We start from the raw sequence: 21,300 nt of genomic DNA, 5'->3' as shown, positions 1-21,300 counted from the left end.
AAATAAGTGTGGATATCTGAGGTTGTCTCTTGCTTTCTACCACTGTGGCCCTGTCCACCAACCAACACACGCACACAGAGAAGAAACCAACAGTGAGGGAAAGAGATTCTGATTGACTGGTTTTATAGTATGTATTACGTTATTACATCAACACTATGAATTATAACTATCTTCTCTGACAAAGTTTCTTTGACAAATTTACAGGTAAGAAGACTATTATTAGATGAAAATGTATTGATTTCTAAAAATTCTGAATTAAGTCTTCTGGGAAACTGGTATGCAAATTCTGTGATTTCTTTAAGAAGCAGAGGGAGGTCAAAGCCTGGGAATACTCATTCATTAGCAGTCTGTAACACATCACAAAAGTAAAAGTACACAATATTAATAGAGCATATATACTGATAGAGCATATAACAGAAGAACCGTTCCTAGGTGAAGGTGTTAGAGGAAACAGACCAAAAGAAGTGGAGTTTAAACTTCATTCTGAGGAATTAATGGGACTTAGCTCAGCAGAAGACAGGAACTGGGAGGAAAAAGCCTACATTCCAGCAGAGCTAAAACTATGTGAAATTGCTGATGGCAAGAGAAAGCATTCAAGCTCAGCTTCAGAAGCCCAGTATAGTGGTACTGAAACAAGCAAAGGGGGCTCTGATGTGAGCCAGAGTCTCGCAAGGAAGACTAAGGGAAAATTATAAAAGTCCTCATACATCTAAAGATTTTTGGCCTTAATTTGTAAATATAAGCTAGGGTGGGATGAATCAATCAGATCACTAATCTGGTTCGAGAGTAAAAAACAAATTGAAGGAGTATAACAGCAGGATTAAGACCAATTAGAAGACTACTACAGATGGTGGTTGCTCAGACTTCAGAAAGAAGTGAAATGATCTGAAATATACAGTATTATACAATCCATACTATTATAGAGTATTTAGGACATGTTAAAGATATTATCATTCTAATCTTATTCACAAACCTTAACTAAAATGCTCCTAGACAATTCATCAGGTAAGTAAAATCAACAGGATGTAGTGATGGATTATAAATGGTGGTTACCTCCTAGAGAAATGGAAATAAAAACAAAAATAAACAAATGGGACCTAATGAAACTTAACATCTTTTGCACAGCTAAGGAAACCATAAACAAGACAAAAAGACAACCCTCAGAATGGAAGAAAATATTTGCAAATGAAGCAACAGACAAAGGATTAATCCTCAAAATATACAAGCAGCTCATGCAGCTCAATATCAAAAAACAACCTAATCCAAAAATGGGCAGAAGACCTAAATAGACATTTCTCCAAAGAAGATATACAGATTGCCAACAAACACATGAAAGAATGCTCAACATCACTGATCATTAGAGAAATGCAAATCAAAACTACAATGAGGTATCACCTCACCCCGGTCAGAATGGCCATCACCAAAAAATCTACAAACAATAAACGCTGGAGAGGATGTAGAGAAAAGGGAACCCTCCTGCACTGCTGGTAGGAATGTAAACTGATACAGCCACTATGGAGAACAGTATGGAGGTTCCTCAAAAAACTAAAAATAGAACTACCATATGACCCAGCAATCCCACTACTGGGCATATACCCTGAGAAAACCATAATTCAAGAGACATGTACCACAGTGTTCACTACTGCACTATTTACAGTAGCAAGGACATGGAAGCAACCTTAGTGTCCATCGACAGATAAATGGATAAAGAAGATGTAGCACATATATACAATGGAATATTACTCAGCCACAAAAAGAAACGAAATTGAGTTACGTGTAGTGAAGTGGATGGACCTAGAGTCTATCATACAGAGTGAAGTAAGTCAGAAAGAGAAAAAATATGCTAACACATATATATGAATGTTAAAAAAAAAAAAGGTTCTCATGAACCTAGGGGTTGGACAGGAATAAAGACACAGACGTAGAGAATGGACTTGAGGACACAGGGGAGGGGGGAAGGGGAAGCTGGGATGAAGTGAGTCAGAAGCATTGACATATATACACTACCAACTGTAAAACAAAGAGCTAGTGGGAAGCAGATGCATAGCGCAGGGAGATCAGCTCAGTGCTTTGTGACCACCTAGAAGGGTGGGATAGGGAGGGTGGGAGGGAGGCTCAAGAAGGAGGGGTATGGTGATATATGTATACATATAGCTGATTCACTTTGTTATACAGCAGAAACTAACACAACATTGTAAAGCAATTATACTCCAATAAAGATGTAAAAAAAAAAAAAATGGTGGTTAGAGAGAGAGAGGTATCTATGATAATGCCTAGGTTTTTGGCTTATACAAGAACATGGACAGAATAGGGCCCAGAGACAGAAGATCAGTTTGGGAGGGGGGATGCTGGGTTCAGCTTTGGACATGCTGAATTGCAGATGTCTTTGAGATACCCAAGTGATGTTAAATAAGCAACTGAATATGCATGACTGGAGTTTAGAGGTGATAACAGGACTAGAACTATGCATCTGGGATCATCATGCTATGGGTAGTAACTGAAGCTACAGGCAGGATGCGATTACCTAGTGAGAAAATACAGAGTAAAAAAGAGCAGAAAGCCTAGACTCTGAGCTTTGAGGGACTTCAATTTTACTGGGTAGACAGAAGATAATTAGCATATAAAGAAAATGGAGCCAGAGGCTGCAAAGACAAAGAGAATTAACATCTAAAGCCAGGGAAGAGCATGTTTTGAGAAGGAGCAAGTTGTTCAAGGGGTCAAATTTACTGCTGAGAATCAATTTAGATGAAAAATATCTCCTGGTTTTAGTTACAGGGCACTATTAGTGAGGGTTTTCCAATTTAAAGATGAAGGCAAAAGCTATATTGGAATGGGGGTAGAAAGTTGATAAGTTAATTGGAAGGAAAGAGAGATAGTAAAATAGGCAGGTTTTTGAGATTTTTACTGTGAAAGAGAAGAGAGTAGAGATGTGATATAACCAAAGAGGGCCTCAGGCTCGAGGTAGGAATTTTAAGATAAGACATATTTGAGCATGTTTTAATAGTGCTCTTGGTTGGGGCAAAGAGACAAAAACACCTTCGATGTGAAAAAATAATGGACATAAAAGAGTTACTTTTTGAAAGCCAGGAAACAACTTTCAGAACTTATTACTCCCATGAAATGAGGCAGACAAAATATAAATATGTTGAAAAAAAATTAAATGAATGTGTGATTAGTTAGGGGAAAAACTGTCCTAATCCTTTTAAAGTTGATATAACTCAGCAGTGACACTGTCAGAAAACACAACTGGCTAAAGACTGGTAGAATCTAAAATGGCAACATTAATATTTTTACAACTAAAGTCTACCCCATACACTGCAGGAAACCTTACTCCATCTTCAGCATAATTTATTAACCATGCTCACCAAGCTCTTCCACTGAAGTCTCCCTAATTACTTATGAGAATGAATTAGCGCCTCTGAAGAGTTTGATGTTGATAATACCATGCAGCCCACCACCGAAGTTTTATATGTATTCATATGTATCTTCTAATTTGAAAAATATTTGCAATTTTTCATTTGACTCCATGATATTAGTGTTTGTTTTAATATAAAATTATTTAACATTTTTATCACAAGAAAAAGAGACGTTCTAAGAAGTTATATGATTTTGCCCTGGCACATCACCTTGTACCCCAATTTAAGAATCAGTGTGTTAGTTTCTAATCTATGCTATGTTCCTCTAATCATAACATAACCACTCCTGTGAGGGCACTTTACTACTGCTATACTTATAAATTCTGCTCTATGATACAGAGAATATACACAGCGAACCAAGAAGAAACAGTGACCAGGTAAATTAAGAAGGATTAGGAATATTTTTGAGGGAGTTCCCTGGTGGCCTATTGGTTAGGATTCCAGGCTTTCACTGCCATGGCCCAGAGTTCAATCCCTGGTCAGGGAACTGAGATCGCGCAAGCTGTGCGACACATGCCTCACTTACCCCCAAAAAAGAATATTTTTGAGTTGCTAAAATACTGACTTATTAGAGATAATTTATTCACCCAGTTTCTTGCATACAATAATTGAAAGGACAAGTAAATGTACAAACGAAAAAATAACAATCACTATTTTTAATGCATACCAACTATCTGACAGAAATTCCCAGGTGTTTTACATGCATCTTAAATTCTTGGTTGTAAAACAACCCAAATGTACTTAATGACACTGAGTTTTACACTTAAAAATGTTTAAAATGGTAAATTTTATATTATGTATGTTTTATCACAATAAAAAATTAGATTAAGAGAAAAATCTCAGCATATCTCATTATAGAAACCTGTCCCAGAAAGAAGAGTCATATCTATAGCAGCTCAGAAGTACAAGAGAACATGATGTATCTGAAAAAATGAAAGATGTTTTATACATGCTAAAAGAAAGAGACTGCAGTAGAAAGAAATAGGCTAGAGAGATGGGCAGGATATGCTATGTTAAGAATTATGAACTTCATCCTAAGGACAGTGCGATGCTTTTATCATACTTTAGAAAGACGAGGGATGCAAACAAATGTGTTTTAAAAGTCATCACTATAACTGTAGAGTGTTAAAAAGGACTTGAGGAAGCAAAATAGGAGGTAAGGAGACCAGCTGAGATGCTATTCCACCAATCCAGGTAAGACATGGCAAAAGTTTATAAAAGAGTACAGTGGTGAGAGTGGAAGGAAATAGATTAATTTGAGAGCTATTCAGGAATTAGGTTCTCCAGAATTTAGTGATTAACTAGACATGAGAGACAAAGGAGAGAAATGAATCAATGGTTTCTGGATTGGGCAACTGGGTGGATGGCCCTATGATTCATTAAACTGGATGTGGAAAATTTCATAGATACTTATCGTGAACACGTGTGGATCTACAGCAAATTTTTAAGTGGCTGTATAGAATTCAACTGAATGCAATAATCCAACATATCTACAATCCAACAAAAGATGCTAACTGCTTTAACAAATTCTTTAAACTTTTCTAATTACCCAAACAAAGGGAGAGATGCAGGCATGTTTTTCAAAGCATAAATCTGCAAATGACAACAAAACCATTCACTCATTTTTAACAGTTTCAAGGTCTCATTCTCCCTCTTCTATGTCAGAAGATCATTACTGAAAATCAATACTACCAAGAAATGGAAATCAAGACCCAAATTTAACTCAAAATTTTAGTCATTAATCTACTAAGCATTCTTAATCCCCCAAACCAAGGGTTTTGAGTTAACTTAATTTTCTGACAAAGCCATTTTTAAAAACATATTTTTTATACTTAATGAAACTAATATTTGAGAAAATGTATGTTAATAAGAAGGGAGGGGGTTAAAGGAAATGGGTAAAAATAAGTACTATGCACTCTATCTCACTTAACAGAATTTACTCTCTCTTTCTACTTCTACCCTATTACATACCTTACTCTAAGTACAGTGAATGAGCCATCCTTCATTCCAAGGGCAAGATGGATCCCATCTACATTTACAGCTGCACAACGAATTGGTTCTTCCATATTACACCTTGCTATTAGTGCATGATCAACTAGGCTCCATATCCTGTAACATTTAATTAAAATAAAAGAACAGTTAACTAACATATGCTTAAAAAATGATAGGCTCTATGAAAAAACTGTTGGTTAAAATAATAATTTCATTTTAAGAAGGCAAGATAAACCTAGATTTTTAACTGTATGCTTGTGGCTGGGAATTCTTATCTACGAAACAGAAGTACTCTTAATGCTTAAAATGACAAGAGTTAATAGAATCTTTTATTTATTTATTTACTTTAACATCTTTATTGGAGCATAATTGCTTTACATTGTTGTGTTAGTTTCTGCTGTATAACAAAGCGTATCAGCTACCTGTATACATATATCCCCATATTCCCTCCCTCTTGCATCTCCCTCCCACCCTCCCTATCCCACCCTTCTAGGTGGTCACAATGCACTGAGCTGATTTCCCTGTGCTATGCAGCTGCTTCCCACTACCTATTTTACATTTGGTAGTGTATATATGTCAATGTCACTCTCTCACTTCGTCCCAGCTTACCCTTCCCTCTCCCTATGTCCTCAAGTCCATTTTCTACGTCTGCATCTTTATTCCTGTCCTGCCCCTAGGTTCTTCAGAACCATTTTCTTTTTTTAGATTCCATATATATGTGTTAGCATATGGTATTTGTTTTTCTCTTTCTGACTTACTTCACTCTGTATAACAGACTCTAGGTCCATCTACCTCACTACAAATAACTCAATTTCGTTTCTTTCTATGGCTGAGTAATATTCCATTGTATATATATGCCACATCTCCTTTATCCATTCATCTGTCGATGGACACTTAGGTTGCTTCCATGTCCTGGCTATTGTAAATAGAGCTGCAATGAACATTGAATTATGGTTTTGAATTATGGTTTTCTCAGGGTATATGCCCAGTAGTGTGATTACTGGGTCATATGGTAGTTCTATTTTTAGGTTTTTGAGGAACCTCCATACTGTTCTCCATAGTGGCTGTATCAATTTACATTTGCACCAACAGTGCAAGAGGGTTCCCTTTTCTCCACACCCTCTCACGCATTTACTGTTTGTAGATTTTTTGATGATGGCCATTCTGACTGGGGTGAGGTGATACCTCATTGTAGTTTTGATTTGCATTTCTCTAATGATTACTGATGTGGAGCATCCTTTCATGTGTTTGTTGGCAATCTGTATATCTGCTTTGGAGAAATGTCTATTTAGGTCTTCTGCCCATTTTTCGATTGGGCTTTTTGTTTTTTTGAGATTTAGCTACATGAACTGCTTGTATATTTTGGAGATTACTGCTTTGTAAGTTGCTTCGTTTGCAAATATTTTATCCCATTCTGAGGGTGGTGTTTTCGTCTTGTTTATGGTTTCCTTTGCTGTGCAAAAGCTTTTAAGTTTCATTAGGTCCCATTTGTTTATGTTTGGTTTTATTTCCATTTCTCCAGGAAGTGGGCCAAAAAGGATCTTGCTGTGATTTATGTCATAGAGTGTCCTGCCTATGTTTTCCCCTAAGAGTTTTATAGTGCCTGGCCTTACATTTAAGTCTTTAATCCATTTTGAGTTCATTTTTGTGTATGGTGCTAGGGAGTGTTCTAATTTCATTCTTTTACATGTAGTTGTCCAGTTGTCCCAGCACCACTTATTGAAGAGGCTGTCATTTGCCATTGTGTATTCTTGCCTCCTTTATCAAAGATAAGGTGACCATATGTGCGTGGGTTTATCTCTGGGCTTTCTATCCTGTTCCATTCATCTATATTTCTGTTTTTGTGCCACTACCATACTGTCTTGATTACTGTGGCTTTGTAGTATAGTCTGAAGTCAGGGAGCCTGATTCCTCCTGCTCCGTTTTTCTACCTCAAGATTGCTTTGGCTATTCAGAGTCTTCTGTGTTTCCACAGAAACTGTGAAATTTTTGTTCATATCTGTGAAAAATGCCAGTGGTAGTTTGATAGGGATTGCATTGAATCTGTAGATTGATTTGGGTAGTACAGTCATTTTCACAATACTGATTCTTCTAATCCAAGAACATGGTGGATCTCCATCTGTTTGTATCACCTTTAATTTCTTTCATCACTACCTTATAGTTTTCGGCATACAGGTCTTGTCTCTTTAGGTAGGTTTATTCCTAGATATTTTATTCTTTCTGTTGCAAGGGTAAATGGGAGTGTTTCCTTAATTTCTCTTCCAGATTTTCATCATTAGTGTATAGGAATGAAAGAAATTTCTGTGTATTAATTGTGTATCCTGCTACTTCACCAAATTCATTGATCAGCTCTAGTAGTTTTCTGGTAGTATCTTTAGGATTCTCTACGTACAGTATCATGTCATCTGCAAACAGTGACAGTTTTACTTCTTCTTTTCCGATTTGGATTCCTTTTATTTCTTTTTCTTCTCTGACTGCTGTGGCTAAAACTTCCAAAACCATGTTGAATATTAGTGGTGAGAGTGGGCAACCTTGTCTTGTTCCTGATCTTAGTGAAAATTGTTTCAGTTTTTCACCATTGAGAATGATGTTGGCTGTGGCTCTGTCATATATGGCCTTAATTATGTTGAGGTAAGTTCCCTCTATGCGTACTTTCTGGAGAGTTTTTATCATAAATGGGTGTTGAATTTTGTTGAGAGCTTTTTCTGCACCTACTGAGATGATGATATGGTTTTTCTCCTTCAATTTGTGAATATGGTGTATCACATTGATTGATTTACTATACTGAAGAATCCTTGCATTCCCGGGATAAACCCACTTGATTATGGTGTACGATTCTTTTAATGTGCTGCTGGATTCTGTTTGCTAGTATTTTGTTAAGAAGTTTTGCATCTATGTTCATCAGTGATATTGGCCTGTAGTTTTCTTTTTTTGTGCCATCTTTGTGTGGTTTTGGTAGCAGGGTGATTGTGGCCTCATAGAATGAGTTTGGGAATGTTCCTCCCTCTGCTATATTTTGGAAGAGTTTGAGAAGGATAGGTGTTAGCTCTTCTCTAAATGTTTGATAGAATTCTCCTGTGAAGTCATCTTGTCCTGAGCTTTGGTTTGTTGGAAGATTTTTAATCACCGTTTCAATTTCAGTGCTTGTGATTGGTCTATTTATATTTTCTATTTCTTCCTCATTCAGCCTCAGAAGATTGTGCTTTTCTAAGAATTTGTCCATTTCCTTCAGGTTGCCCATTTTATTGGCATATAGTTGCTTATAGTAATCTCTCATGATCCTTTGTATTTCTGCAGTGTCAGTTGTTACTTCTCTTTTTTCATTTCTAATTCTGCTGATTTGAGTCTTCTCCCTTTTTTTCTTGATGAGTCTGGCTAATGGTTTACCAATTTTGTTTATCTTTTCAAAGAACCAGCTTTTAGTTTTATTGATCTTTGCTGTCATTCCCTTCATTTCTTTTTCATTTATTTCTGATCTGATCTTTATGATTTCTGTCCTTCTGCTAACTTTGGGGTTTTTTTGTTCTTCTTTCTCTAATTGCTTTAGGTGTAAGGTTAGGTTGTTTATTTGAGATTTTTCTTGTTCCATGAGGTAGGATTATATTGCTATAAACTTCCCTCTTAGAACTGCTTTTGGTGCATCCCACAGGTTTTGGGTTGTCGTGTTTTCATTGTCATTTGTTTCTAGGTATTTTTTGATTTCCTCTTTGATTTCTTCAGTGATCTCTTGGTTATTCAGTAGTGTATTGTTTAGTCTCCATGTTTTTTTTTTTTTAACAGATTTTTTCCTGTAATTGATATCTAGTCTCATAGCACTGTGGTCAGAAAAGATACTTGATATGATTTCAATTTTCTTAAATTTACCAAGGCTTGATTTGTGACCCAAGATATGATCTATCCTGGAGAATGTTCCATGATCACTTGAGAGGAGAGTGTAATCTGCTGTTTGGGGATGGAATGTCCTATAAATATCAATTAAATCCATCTTGGTTAATGTATCATTTAAAGCTTGTGTTTCCTTATTTATTTTCATTTTGGATCATCTGTCCTTTGGTGAAAGTGGGGTGTTAAAGTCCCCTACTATTATTGTGTTATTGTCGATTTCCCCTTTTATGGCTGTTAGCATTTGCCTTATGTATTGAGGTGCTCCTATGTTGGGTGTGTAAATATTTACAATTGTTTTATCTTCTTCTTGGATTGATCCCTTGATCATTATGTAGAGTCCTTCTTTGTCTCTTGTAATAGTCTTTATTTTAAAGTCTATTTTGTCTGATATGAGAATTGCTACTCCAGCTTTCTTTTGATTTCCATTTGCATGGAATATCTTTTTCCATCCCCTCACTTTCAGTCTGTATGTGTCCCTAGGTCTGAAGTGGGTCTCTTGTCGTCAGCATATATATGGGTCTTGTTTTTGTATCCATTCAGCCAGTCTGTGTCTTTTGGTTGGAACACTTAATCCATTTTCATTGAAGGTAATTACTGATATGTATGTTCCTATTACCATTTTCTTAATTGTTCTGGGTTTTTATTGTAAGTCTTTTCCTTCTCTTGTGTTTCCCACTTAGAGAAGTTCCTTTAGCATTTGTTGTAGAGCTGGTTTTGTGGTGCTGAATTCTCTTAGCTTTTGCTTGTCTGTAAAGATTTTAATTTCTCTGTTGAACCTGAATGAGATCCTTGCTGAGTAGAGTAATCTTGGTTGTAGGTTTTTCCCTTTCATCACTTTAAATATGTCCTGCCACTCCCTTCTGGCTTTCAGAGTTTCTGCTGAAAGATCAGTTGTTAACCTTATGGGGATTTTCTTGTATGTTAATTGTTGATTTTCCCTTGCTGTTTTTAATTTTTCTTTGTATTTAATTTTTGATAATTTGATTAATATGTTTCTTGTCTTATGTATTGAGGTGCATGTTTCTCCCTGGGTTTATCCTGTATGGGACTCACTGCACCTATTGGACTTGATTGACCATTTCCTTTCCCATATTAGGGAAGTTTTCAACTATAATCTCTTCAAATATTTTCTCAGTCCCTTTCTTTTTCTTTTCTTCTGGGACCCCCTATAATTCGAATGTTGTTGCATTTAATGTTGTCCCAGAGGTCTCTGAGACTGTCCTCATTTCTTTTCATTCTTTTTTCTTAATTCTGCTCTGCAGTAGTTATTTCCACTATTTTATCTTTTAGGTCACTTACCCGTTCTTCTGCCTCAGTTATTCTGCTATTGATTCCTTCTAGAGAATTTTTAATTTCATTTATTGTTTTGTTCATCATTGTTTGTTTGCTCTTTAGTTTTTCTAGGTCCTTGTTAAACATTTCCTGTATTTTCTCCATTCTATTTCCAAGATTTTGGATCATCTTTACTATCATTACTCTGATTTCTTTTTCAGGTAGACTGCCTATTTTCTCTTCAGTTGTTTGTTCTGGTGGGTTTCTACCTTGCTCCTTTATCTGCTGTATATTTCTCTGTCTTCTCATTTTGCTTAACTTACTGTGTTTGGGGTCTCATTTTTGCAGGCTGCGGGTTTGTAGTTCCCATTGTTTTTGATGTCTGCCCCCAATGGATGAGGATGGTTCAGTGGCTTGTGTAGGCTTCCTGGTGAAGTGGACTGGTGCCTGTGTTCTGATGGATGAGGCTGGATCTTGTCTCTCTGGTGTGCAGGGCTGTGTCCGGCAGTGTGTTTTGGGGTGTCTATGAACTTATAATTTTAGGCAGCCTCCCTGCTAATGGGTGGGGTTGTGTTCCTGTCTTGCCAGTTGTTTGGCATGGGGTGTCCAGCACTGTAGCTTGCTGGTTGTTGGGTGGAGCTGGGTCTTATCGTTGAGACGGAGATCTCTGGGAGAGCTCTTGCCAAATGATATTACATGGGGCCAGGAGGTCTCTGGTGGTCCAATGTCCTGAACTCGGCTCTCCCACCTCTGAAGCTCAGGTCTGACAGCCAGCCAGAGCACCAAGACCTTGTCAGCCATACGGCTATTTTGGACTCAGCCGAATATGGAGCAAAGCAACAAAATGGATTGGATCAGTGACTCTCAATTTTTAGGGCATCAGAACCACTTGGAGGGCTTGTGAAAACACAGGTTGCTGGGCCTGCACCTCAAAATTTCTGGTCCAGAATTTTTCATTCAGACTTTTCTGATTCTGACCTTTTGGCCTAGAGAAAAGTTTGACTGTTTCTGAGCTGTCTGGCTCTGCAGAACGTTGCTCTCTCCCCAGCTCTAGGAATATTCTTCTGCCTTCCTCACTGGGGGCTGTGGGAGGATGAGCTGGGGCCCTGTACTCCCAATTAGCCAGATGAGGAAACTGAAGTTGAGAGCAACCAGAAAACTTGCCCCAGGTACACAGGGTGTAAGAAGTAGACTCGGGTGCCAAATCAAGTCCTCTACCAACAGGGCCACTGTCATGCTGCCTCTTCTTGCCTTGAAGATAATGAAGCAGAGTCTCCGGTCCAGGTGGTCTCAACATCACATTACTCTCTAAAGGCGAGTCCTCGGAACCAGCTCCTACTGTGGGAGCGGTGGGCAGAATACCAGAATCTTTTATTTTTAAGACGATGTAATAACATTAATTTTTTCCAATCATTCATTTTAGGTGGATGATTTCTACCCTGGTTAAAGGCGAGATACATATATAGTATAGTGGTGTATGGTATATACCATATTTAGTCTTTTAAGAATAACACTTCAGATTATGCAAATTTAGTCTTTTCCAGACCCTAATGTTAGAAAACTGTAACAAGAAGTAAAAAATGCCCATTGTTTGAAAGTTAAGTATTACACTTCCAAATAACATAAAGGACAAAGACCAAAATTCTAATGAAAACTAGTAACATTTTAGAAGTAAATTACAACAGAAGTATTTCATATCAAAACTTGTGGGATATAGCTGAAATAGTACTTAGGGAGAAATTTAAATGCAGATATTATCAAAATAAAGGCTACAACTTAATGAACGAGCATCTACTCTCAAAGGTTAGGAAAAGATCAGCAAAACTAAGTATATTTTTAAACATTTTATAGCAGTATCTTATTTTTAAAAATTCTGGGTTTTTTTGCTGTTTTCTATGATTTTGTATATTGTTTCTATATCTAGGAATTTTGCTAAATTCTCTTTTTAATTCCAACAATTTCTCTGTATTTTCCTTTTAATTCTCTACATATACAATTATAACACCTGCAAATGACAGTTGTTTCTTCCTTTCTATTCAAAAATCTCTCTCTCTCTCTCTATATATATATATACATCTATTGAAAATATATACACATATACACACATATGCATATACATATATATACACACATATATATATATTTAGGCTCACTGTGCTGACAAACACTTCTAGTCTGTAGCTGAATATAACGGTGAAGAATAAAATAATGAAAAATATAATGGTGAAAGTGGGCACCATTTTCTTCTTCCTCATTTTAAAGGAAAACTTTCAGTGTTTCAACATTAAACATGATACTTCCTGATGACTTTCTATGCCCACAGATTGTGGGCCACACTGGGCCCACTGCCTGTCTTTGTATAGTCTACAAGCTAAGAATGGTTTTGCATTTTTTTAATTGAAGTATAGTTGATTTACAATATTGTGTTAGTTTCAGGTATACAGCATAGTGATTCAGTTATTATTTTTTTGCAGATTATATTCCATTATAGGTTATTATAAGATATTGAATATAATTCCCTGTGTTATAGAGTAAATTCTTATTGTTTATTTTATGTAGAGTGGTTTGTATGTGGTAATACCATACTCCTAATTTGTCCCCCGACCTGCTTTGGTGACCGTAAGCTTCTTTCTTTTTTTTAAATAAATAAATAAATTTATTTATTAATAAATAATTTTATTTTAGTTGTTTATTTTATTATTTATTTATTAAATTTATCAAAATAAATTTATTTATTTATTTTTGGCTGCATTGGGTCTTTGTTGCTGCACACGGGCTTTCTCTAGTTGCAGTGAGCGGGGGCTGCTCTTCGTTGTGGTGCAAGGGCTTCTCATCACAGTGGCTTCTCTTGTTGTGGAGCACAGGCTCTAGGTGCTCAGGCTTCAGTAGTTGCGGCCCGTGGGCTCAGTAGAAAACAGAGAAAATTCTCTGATTTATGTCAGAGAATGTTATGCCTATGTTCTCTTCTAGGAGTTTTATGGTATCGTGTCTTACACTTAGGTTTTTAAACCATTTTGAATTTATTTTTGTATATGTTGTCAGGGAATGTTCTAATTTTATTAATTTACATGCAGCTGTCCAGCTTTCCTAACATCACCTGTTGAAGAGATTATCTTTCCTCCATTGTATATTCTTGTCTCCTTTGTTGTAGATCAACCACAGGTGCATAGTTTATTCCTGGGTTCTCTATTCGATTCCATTGATCTGTATGTCTGTTTTTGTGTCAATTGCATGCTGTTTTGATTACTGCAGCTTTGTAGTATAGTCTGAAGTCTGAAAGAATTATACCTCCAGCTTTGTTCTTTTTTTCTCAGGATTTCTTTGGCAATTCTGGATCTTTTGTGGTTCCATATACATTTTAGGATTAGTTGTTCTAGTTCTGTGAAAAATGTCATAGGTATTTTGATAGGGATTGCATTTAATCTGTAGATTGCTTTGGGTCGTATGGACATTTTTAACAATATTCATTTTTCCAATCCAAAAGCATGGTATATTTTTCCATTTCTTTGAATCATCTTCAATTTCCTTTTTCAATATTTTGTAGTTTTCAGTGCATAGGTCTTTCACCTCCTCCGTTAAGCTTATTCCTAGTTATTTTTTCTTTGATGTGATTTTAAATGGAATTTAAAAAAAATTCTTTCTGATATTTCATTATTAGTATAAAGAAATGCAACAGATTTCTGTATATTAATCTTGTATCCTGCTACCATGATAAATTCATTTATTAGTTCTAATAGTTTTTGTGTGAAGACTTCAGGGTTCTCTATGTAGAGTATCATGTCATTTCCAAATAGTTACAGTTTTATCTCTTCCTTTATAATTTGGATACCTCATTTCTTTTTCTTGTCTGATTTCTGTGGCTAGGACTTCCAATACTATGTTGAATAGAAGTGGTGAGATTGGGCATCCTTGTCTTGTTTTTGAATTTAGTGGGAAAGCATTTAGCTTTTCACTGTTGAGTATTACATTGGCTGTAGGCTTGTCATAAGCAGCTTTTATTATGTTGAGATATGTTCCCTCTATACCCACTTTGGTAAGAGTTTTTATCATGAATGGATACTGAATTTTTTTACATGCTTTTTCTGCATCTGTTGAGTTGATCACGTGGTTTTTGTCTTTTCTTTTGTTAATATAGTGCATCACAATGATTAATTTGAGTATGCTGAACTATCCTTGTGACCCTGGAATGAATCCAATTTGATCATGGTGTATGATCCCCTTAATGTATTGCTGGATTCGGTTTGCTAATATTTTGTTGAGGATTTTTGCATCTGTATTTATCAAAGATTATCGACTGGTAATTTTTTTTCTGTAGTGTCTCTGTCTGGTTTTGGTATCTGGGTGATGGTTGCCCCACAGAATTAATTTGGGAATGTTCCCTTCTCTTCAATTTTTTGGAATAATTTGAGAAGGACAGGTATAAATTCTTTGTATGTTTGGTAGAATTCCCCAGTGAAGCCATCTGGTCCTAGACTTTGGTTTGCAGGGAGGCTGTTTTTTTGTTTTTGTTTTTACTACAGATTCTATCTCACTTCTAGTGATTGGTATGTTCAAATTATGTGTTTCTTCTTGATTCAGCTATAGCAGTTATGCTTCTAGAAACTTGTCCATTACTTCTAGGTTGTCCAATTTGTTGGCATGTAACTGTTCATAGTATGCTCTTATCATTTTCTAGTATTTCTGTGGTATCAGTTGTTATTTCTCCTCTTTCATTTCTTATTTGTTTAGTTGGATCCTCTTTTCTTCTTGGTGAGTCTGCCTGGAGGTCTGTCAATTTTGTTCATCTTTTCAAAATACCAGCTCTTGGTTTTATTGATCTATTGGTTTTTTGATCTCTATTTATTTCCTCTCTGATCTTTATTATTTCCTTCCTTCTGCTGACATTGGGTTTTGTTTGTTCTTTTTCCAATTCTTTTAGTTGGTAGGTTAGGTTGTTTGAGATTTTTCCTGTTTCTTGAATAAGGCCTGTATCACTATGAACTTCCCTCCTAGAACTGTTTTTGCTGCATCCATAGATTCTGTAAAGTTGTGTTTTCATTTTTGTTTGTCTCTAAGTATTTTATGATTTCTTCTTTGATTTCATTATTGACGCATTGGATTTTTAGTAGCATGTTGTTTAGTATCCAAGTGGTTGTTCTTTTCCTGTTTTTCATTCTGTGGTTGATTTCTAGTTTCATACTGTTGGGGTCAGAAAAAATGCTTGAAATAATTTCTATTCTCTTAAATTTACTGAGGCTTGTTTTCTGACCTAATGTGTGGTCCATCCTAAAGAACATTCCATGCACAACTGGAAAGAAAGTGTACTCTTTTTTGGATGTAGTGTCCTGTAGATATTAATTAAGTCCAACTAATCTACTACATCATTTAGGACCTCTGTTGCCTTATTAATTTTCTGTCTGGATGATCTGTCCATTGATGTCAGTGGAGTGTTAAAGTCTCCTACTATTATTGTGTTATTGTCAATTTCTCCCTTTATGTCTGTATTTGTTTTATATATGTAGGTGCTCCTATATTGGGAGCATGTATGTTAATGAGTATAATATTCTCCTCTTGTACGGATTCCTTTATCACTATACAATGCCCTTCTTTATCTTTCTATTTATTTATTTATTTGGTTGCACCGGTTCTTAGTTTCAGCAGGCAGGCTCCTTAGTTGCAGCCTGCCTGGTCCTTAGTTGCAGCACGTGGGCTACTTAGTTGCAGCAGGTGGGCTCCTTAGTTGCGGCTTGCTGGCTCCTTAGTTGTGGCACATGGGCTCCCTAGTTGTGGCTTGACAGCTCCTTAGTTGTGGCATGCAGCCTCCTTAGCTGTGGCAATGTGAACTCTTAGTTGTGGCATGCATGTGGGATCTAGTTCCCTGACCAGGGATTGAAACCGGGCCCCCTGCATTGGAAGGTGAAGTCTTAACCACTGGACTGCCAGCGAAGTCCCCCTATTACGTGTTTTTGATTTGCAGTTACCACAGTGTTCTAGTGTGTTGACTTATAACTATATCTACTTGCTTTAAACTGACAGTCATTCAAGTTCAAACACATTACACAAGATCTACATTTTATATTCCCCTCCCCCACATTTCATAATTTTGATGTTCTATTTTACATTTTCATCCTTTTATTTTACTGTTTATTATAATCATAATCACTTATACAATTTTTTTTTTTACTGTTTTTTCATCTACATCTTGCTCATTTAAGTGACCTTCAATCCTTACTATATATTGCCTTTCCTATTGTGATTTTTCCCTTTCCTATAGATTCTTGCTTCTTTTCTATTTAGAGAAGCTCCTTCAATATTTCTTTCAGGATAGGTGTAGTATTGCTGAAATCTTCTAATTTTTGCTTGTCTGAGAAATTCTTTATCCCTCCTTCTATTCTAAATGATAATCTTGCTGGGTAGAGTATCCTAGGTTGCAGGTTTTTCCCTCAGGACTTTGAATATATCATGTTATTCCACTCTGGCCTGCAAAGTTTCTGCAGAGAAATCAGCGTTATCTTTATGGAAGTTCCCTTGTAATGGACTCTTTGTTTTTCTCTTGCTGTATTTAGAACCCTCTCTTTAACTTTTACCATTTTAATTATGATATGTCTACATGTGGGTCTGTTTGGGTTCATCTTGTTTGGGACCCTCTGTGCTTCCTGTACCTGTGTATGTTTCCTTCTTTAGGTTTGGGAAGTTTTCAGCTATAATTTCTTTAAATACATTTTCGATCCCCTTCTCTCCCATTTCTCCTTCTGGAACTCCTATTATGCATAGGTTGGCACATTTTATATTATCCCATAGGTCTCATATATTGCTTTTTTCTTTTCATTTGTCTTTCTCTCTGCTGTTCTGATTGGGTGATGTCCATTATTCTATCTTCCAGATCACTTATTCATTCTTCTGTGTCATTTAGTTGGCTATTTGTTGCTTCTAAATTGGTTTTTACCTCAGCAATTGAGATGTCCTTTTTTTTTTTTTTTTGAATTGTCTATTTTTGACTGGTTTATCTTTACGGTTTCTAGTTCCTTGTTACAGTGATCTGCTTTCCTATCAATAATCCTTCTTAATTCAGTTAGCATTTTTATTATCACCTTTTTGAACTTGAGGTCTGGTAGACTGGTGAGCTCTCTTTCATTATTTGTTCTTTCAGGGAATTGCTCTTGTTCTTTCAGTTGGGAGTAGTTCGTCTGCCTTTCCATTTTACTTAACTTTCTCTGTCTCTATGAATTTAGGAGAGAATGTTATTGACTACAATCTTATAGGGATGTTTTTATGTGGGAGTGTCCCTGTGCAGACTATGTGTGTCCAATGCCTTTGGTGCAAGGGCTGGTTTTGGTGTGAATGCCAGCCACATCTTTCCTCAGGGTATGCTGGCCATTATCCTCTTGATCGGGAGGGGGTGGGGGTGGGGGGGAGGGGGGTGGCAGTTGGTGTTGGAGGATCTAAAGCCTGTTCAGGGCATAAGGCAGGACTCCCTCTCTGCTCCATGGCTATTGCCACCCTGTCAGGGACAGGGTCTGCTCCTCAGTTGTCGGAGTAGAAGCCCTGAGGGTCGGGCTTGACCAGGCTCTGTTGCCCCTGAGTGTGTGCCCTGCCCCAAAGGAAGTGAGTGCTGAAGCGAATGAGGCCTGTGCACTCACAGAGGACCTACATGCCGCCTGTGTAGGCATCTGCGGCTCCACTTAGAAGCAGGCTGAGGTTGCATCCCTTCCTCTGTTGTGTTCATCCCAGATCTAGCACAAGGCTATAGTGTGGAGTAGGCTGGGGGTCAGGGTACTGTGGCTGCAGGAATTGAGGCTGCACTGCTGCCAGAGATATGGGCTGCCTCTGTGGCAGTCTTCTCCCAGGACTTGTCTGCCCCAGATCTAACGCTAATCTGCAGTGTGCAGTGAGTGGGAACAGGGCACTCTCACTGGGAGACCAATTGCTGCATGCTCCTGTGTGTGCTGACAAGGGTCACCGCCACCCCAGGCCCACAGTCTGTCTCTGCGTCTTTTCCCAGAGCCTGGTTGGCCCAGATCTCATGCCAGGCTGTGGTATGGAGCAAGCGGGGCCAGGGTGTTTGCCCCATTCAGACTGGGGAGTATGGTGAGGTGGCAGACACCAGTGCAGGGCTCTCTCCACCCTGACTATTGGCAAGTCAGCATGTGCACGCTCCTTGCAAGTAGAGTCTAGGCTGCTCTAGCCCTTCTGTCTGTCCCAGTGGTTCTCTCAGAAGGTAAGGGGGCTTGTCTCCTCTGCGCAGTATCTTAGGACTGGGATGCCCAGATTGTAGCTCAACCTGCTTGCTCTCCAGGGCAAGGGTCCTTCCATGCAGACCTTCTCCTTTCAGATCCTTCCCAGGGGTGCAGGTCCTGACCTGATATCTTTTTTTTCCACCCTACCCAGTTATAGGAAAATATTTCTTGCAGCTTTGGTTGTATGGGAGTTCTGTCAGTTTCCAGTTAGTTCTCCATGAGAATTACTCCACATGTAGATGTATTTTTGACGTGTTTGTGGGGGAAGGTGAGCTCCATGTCTTCCTACTCTGCCATCTTGATCCCCCTCCTTGCTTTTACATTTTTAAACGGTTGAAAACATTTTTCAAAGAATGACATTTTGAGACATGAGAAAATTATATGAAATTCAAATTTCAGTGTCCATAGATCAATTTTTATGGGAACACAGCCACACTGGTTTGTGTTCATATTGTCTATGGCTCCTTTCATACTACAGAGGTGGACCTGAGTGCTTGCAAAACAGACAGTAGATGGTATGTGACACAGATCACCTTGCACTACTTTGGTGCACTACAAATTGCAGTGACACAATTATAACCTGATAGAATTCTGAGTCCTATGTGTATTGTCACATCATGGCATTTTATTATTTTTTATTTCCAGCAGAAACCCATCATGTCAAAACAAGAGAAAAAAAAGAGAAAAGTGAACTTCAAATGTTGTGTTTTTAAGGCACAGTGGAGTGTGGATTACACCGCTATTGAATTAGATGGTAATGCATTATGTTTATGATGCAATGACAGAATACAAAGATACATTAACATTACCAGACTAAGCACTCATCACAATATTTTCAACTCACAGGAAAGCAATGGTCAGAAAAATCAGAAATTTAAAATTATAGCAGAATGAGGTTTTACTTACAAAAGTAAGTTTCTGAGTGGCTCATTTGTTAGAGAAGCAAAGAAACTGTCTATTGGTAATGGATTAACTAAATCATTTTAGATTGCAGTAGCTGAAGAAATGTGTCCAAAAAAAAAACTTGTTTAAGACAATTAGCCTTTTGGCAAGAACAGTTGCTTAAAGAGTTGAATGTGTTGGGAATAACACCAACAGTTAATTTAAAACAAGGCAAATACTTCTGAGTGGTTTTTTTTGAGTCTTGATAAGTCAACAGATGTTACTAATACAACTCAGTTGTTTATTTGAGGAGTCAATGGCAAGTTTAAAGTGATAAAGAATTAGCTTCTACGAATAGTTTGCATGAAACAACTACAGGCTAGAATATTTTCAAAGACATTACTGAGAAAGCAATAATCCAATACAATGTATTTTTATACCACATTGGGGTATAAAAATATGTATGGGGAAAAATGGCTTGGACAAATTTACAATTTTACTTAAAAATGTAAGTTGTTTAAAGCCTATGAGTATTCACTGTATTATTCTTTTGCAAGTATTTTGCGCGTGCACACACACACACACACACACACACACACACACACTTGAATCATGTGTTTTAGAACCAATAGTGTTAATGGTGAACTTCACCTTCTCCAGTGGATTTAACCATTACTATTTCTGAGTTTTTATCAGGAACAGTAGCTAAAAATCCTGACTTGCCCACACGGCAGGTTAATGGCTTAGCAATGGTAAAGTTTTATTATGATATTTTGATCTCAGAGCCGAGACTGAAATTTTTCTAAATCAAAATTGCCCTCAACTACCATTATTATTATTATTATTATTATTATTATTTTGGCTGTGCTGCATGGCATGTGGGATCTTACTTCCCTGACCAGGGATCAAACCTGTGCCCCCTGCATCAGGAGCACATAGTCTTAACCACTGGATTGCCAGGGAACTCCCTCAACTACCATTATTAAACACTGAATGGCTTTAGAAATTAGCTTTTGCTACACATTTGATACTGTTTCTTAATAAATTCAACCTAAAATTATAAGGCAAAAGCAGAACTTATTTGAAACCGTTGGAAGGAAGGAAGGGAGGAAGGGAGGGAGGGAGAAAAGAAAAGAAACAACAGGCCCAAAATGGAGTCACTTGTGCTAAGCCTCACATCAACAAACCAAAACTTAATAACTAACCTAACTGCAGTTTCAGCTTCTCCCAGGAGTGGAATTTTAAACCAATCAGTCTGGAATTTCCTATCAACAGTAATGAGGTAATGTGCATGATAGATTGATCACCCCCACCCCCCCACCACCACCCCCAACCCCCGCCTCCCTCAAAGGAAGGTGACCTTGCCTGAAATAATCCTTTCTTTTGTTTTTGACTTTCTTGTCCCACTCTTTTTCTGCCTTCAAAAACCTTCCATTTTGTACAGCTCCTCAGAGCACTTTTCTACTTTCTAGATGGGATGCTGCCCAATTCATGAATCATTTAATAAAGCCATTTAGGTCTTCAAATTTACTCAGCTGAATTTTGTTTTTTAAGCAACACTGTGGTAAAGTTACTGGAACTATTAATGTTGTTTGAATAATAACATCAAGCTGCTTTATTTACTTCCTGTGCTATCA

At 37.3% G+C, this 21,300-nt stretch overlaps 1 protein-coding gene across 4 annotated transcripts in view; it reads right to left on the bottom strand.

Annotated features, from left to right (window-relative positions):
- EML5 (EMAP like 5) overlaps positions 1 to 21,300 on the bottom strand; it is a 164,196-nt gene that overhangs the window by 92,723 nt on the left and 50,173 nt on the right. For all 4 annotated transcript variants that reach the window (XM_060122842.1, XM_060122761.1, XM_060122683.1 and 1 more), the window contains exon 8: positions 5,388 to 5,525. In XM_060122842.1, the coding sequence (XP_059978825.1) occupies positions 5,388 to 5,525 (138 nt within the window). The remainder of the gene's footprint in view (positions 1 to 5,387; positions 5,526 to 21,300) is intronic.

Source organism: Lagenorhynchus albirostris, chromosome 1, assembly GCF_949774975.1.
Source record: "Lagenorhynchus albirostris chromosome 1, mLagAlb1.1, whole genome shotgun sequence".
Lineage (NCBI taxonomy): Eukaryota > Metazoa > Chordata > Mammalia > Artiodactyla > Delphinidae > Lagenorhynchus > Lagenorhynchus albirostris.
This window is presented reverse-complemented; position numbering and strand designations above follow the sequence as displayed.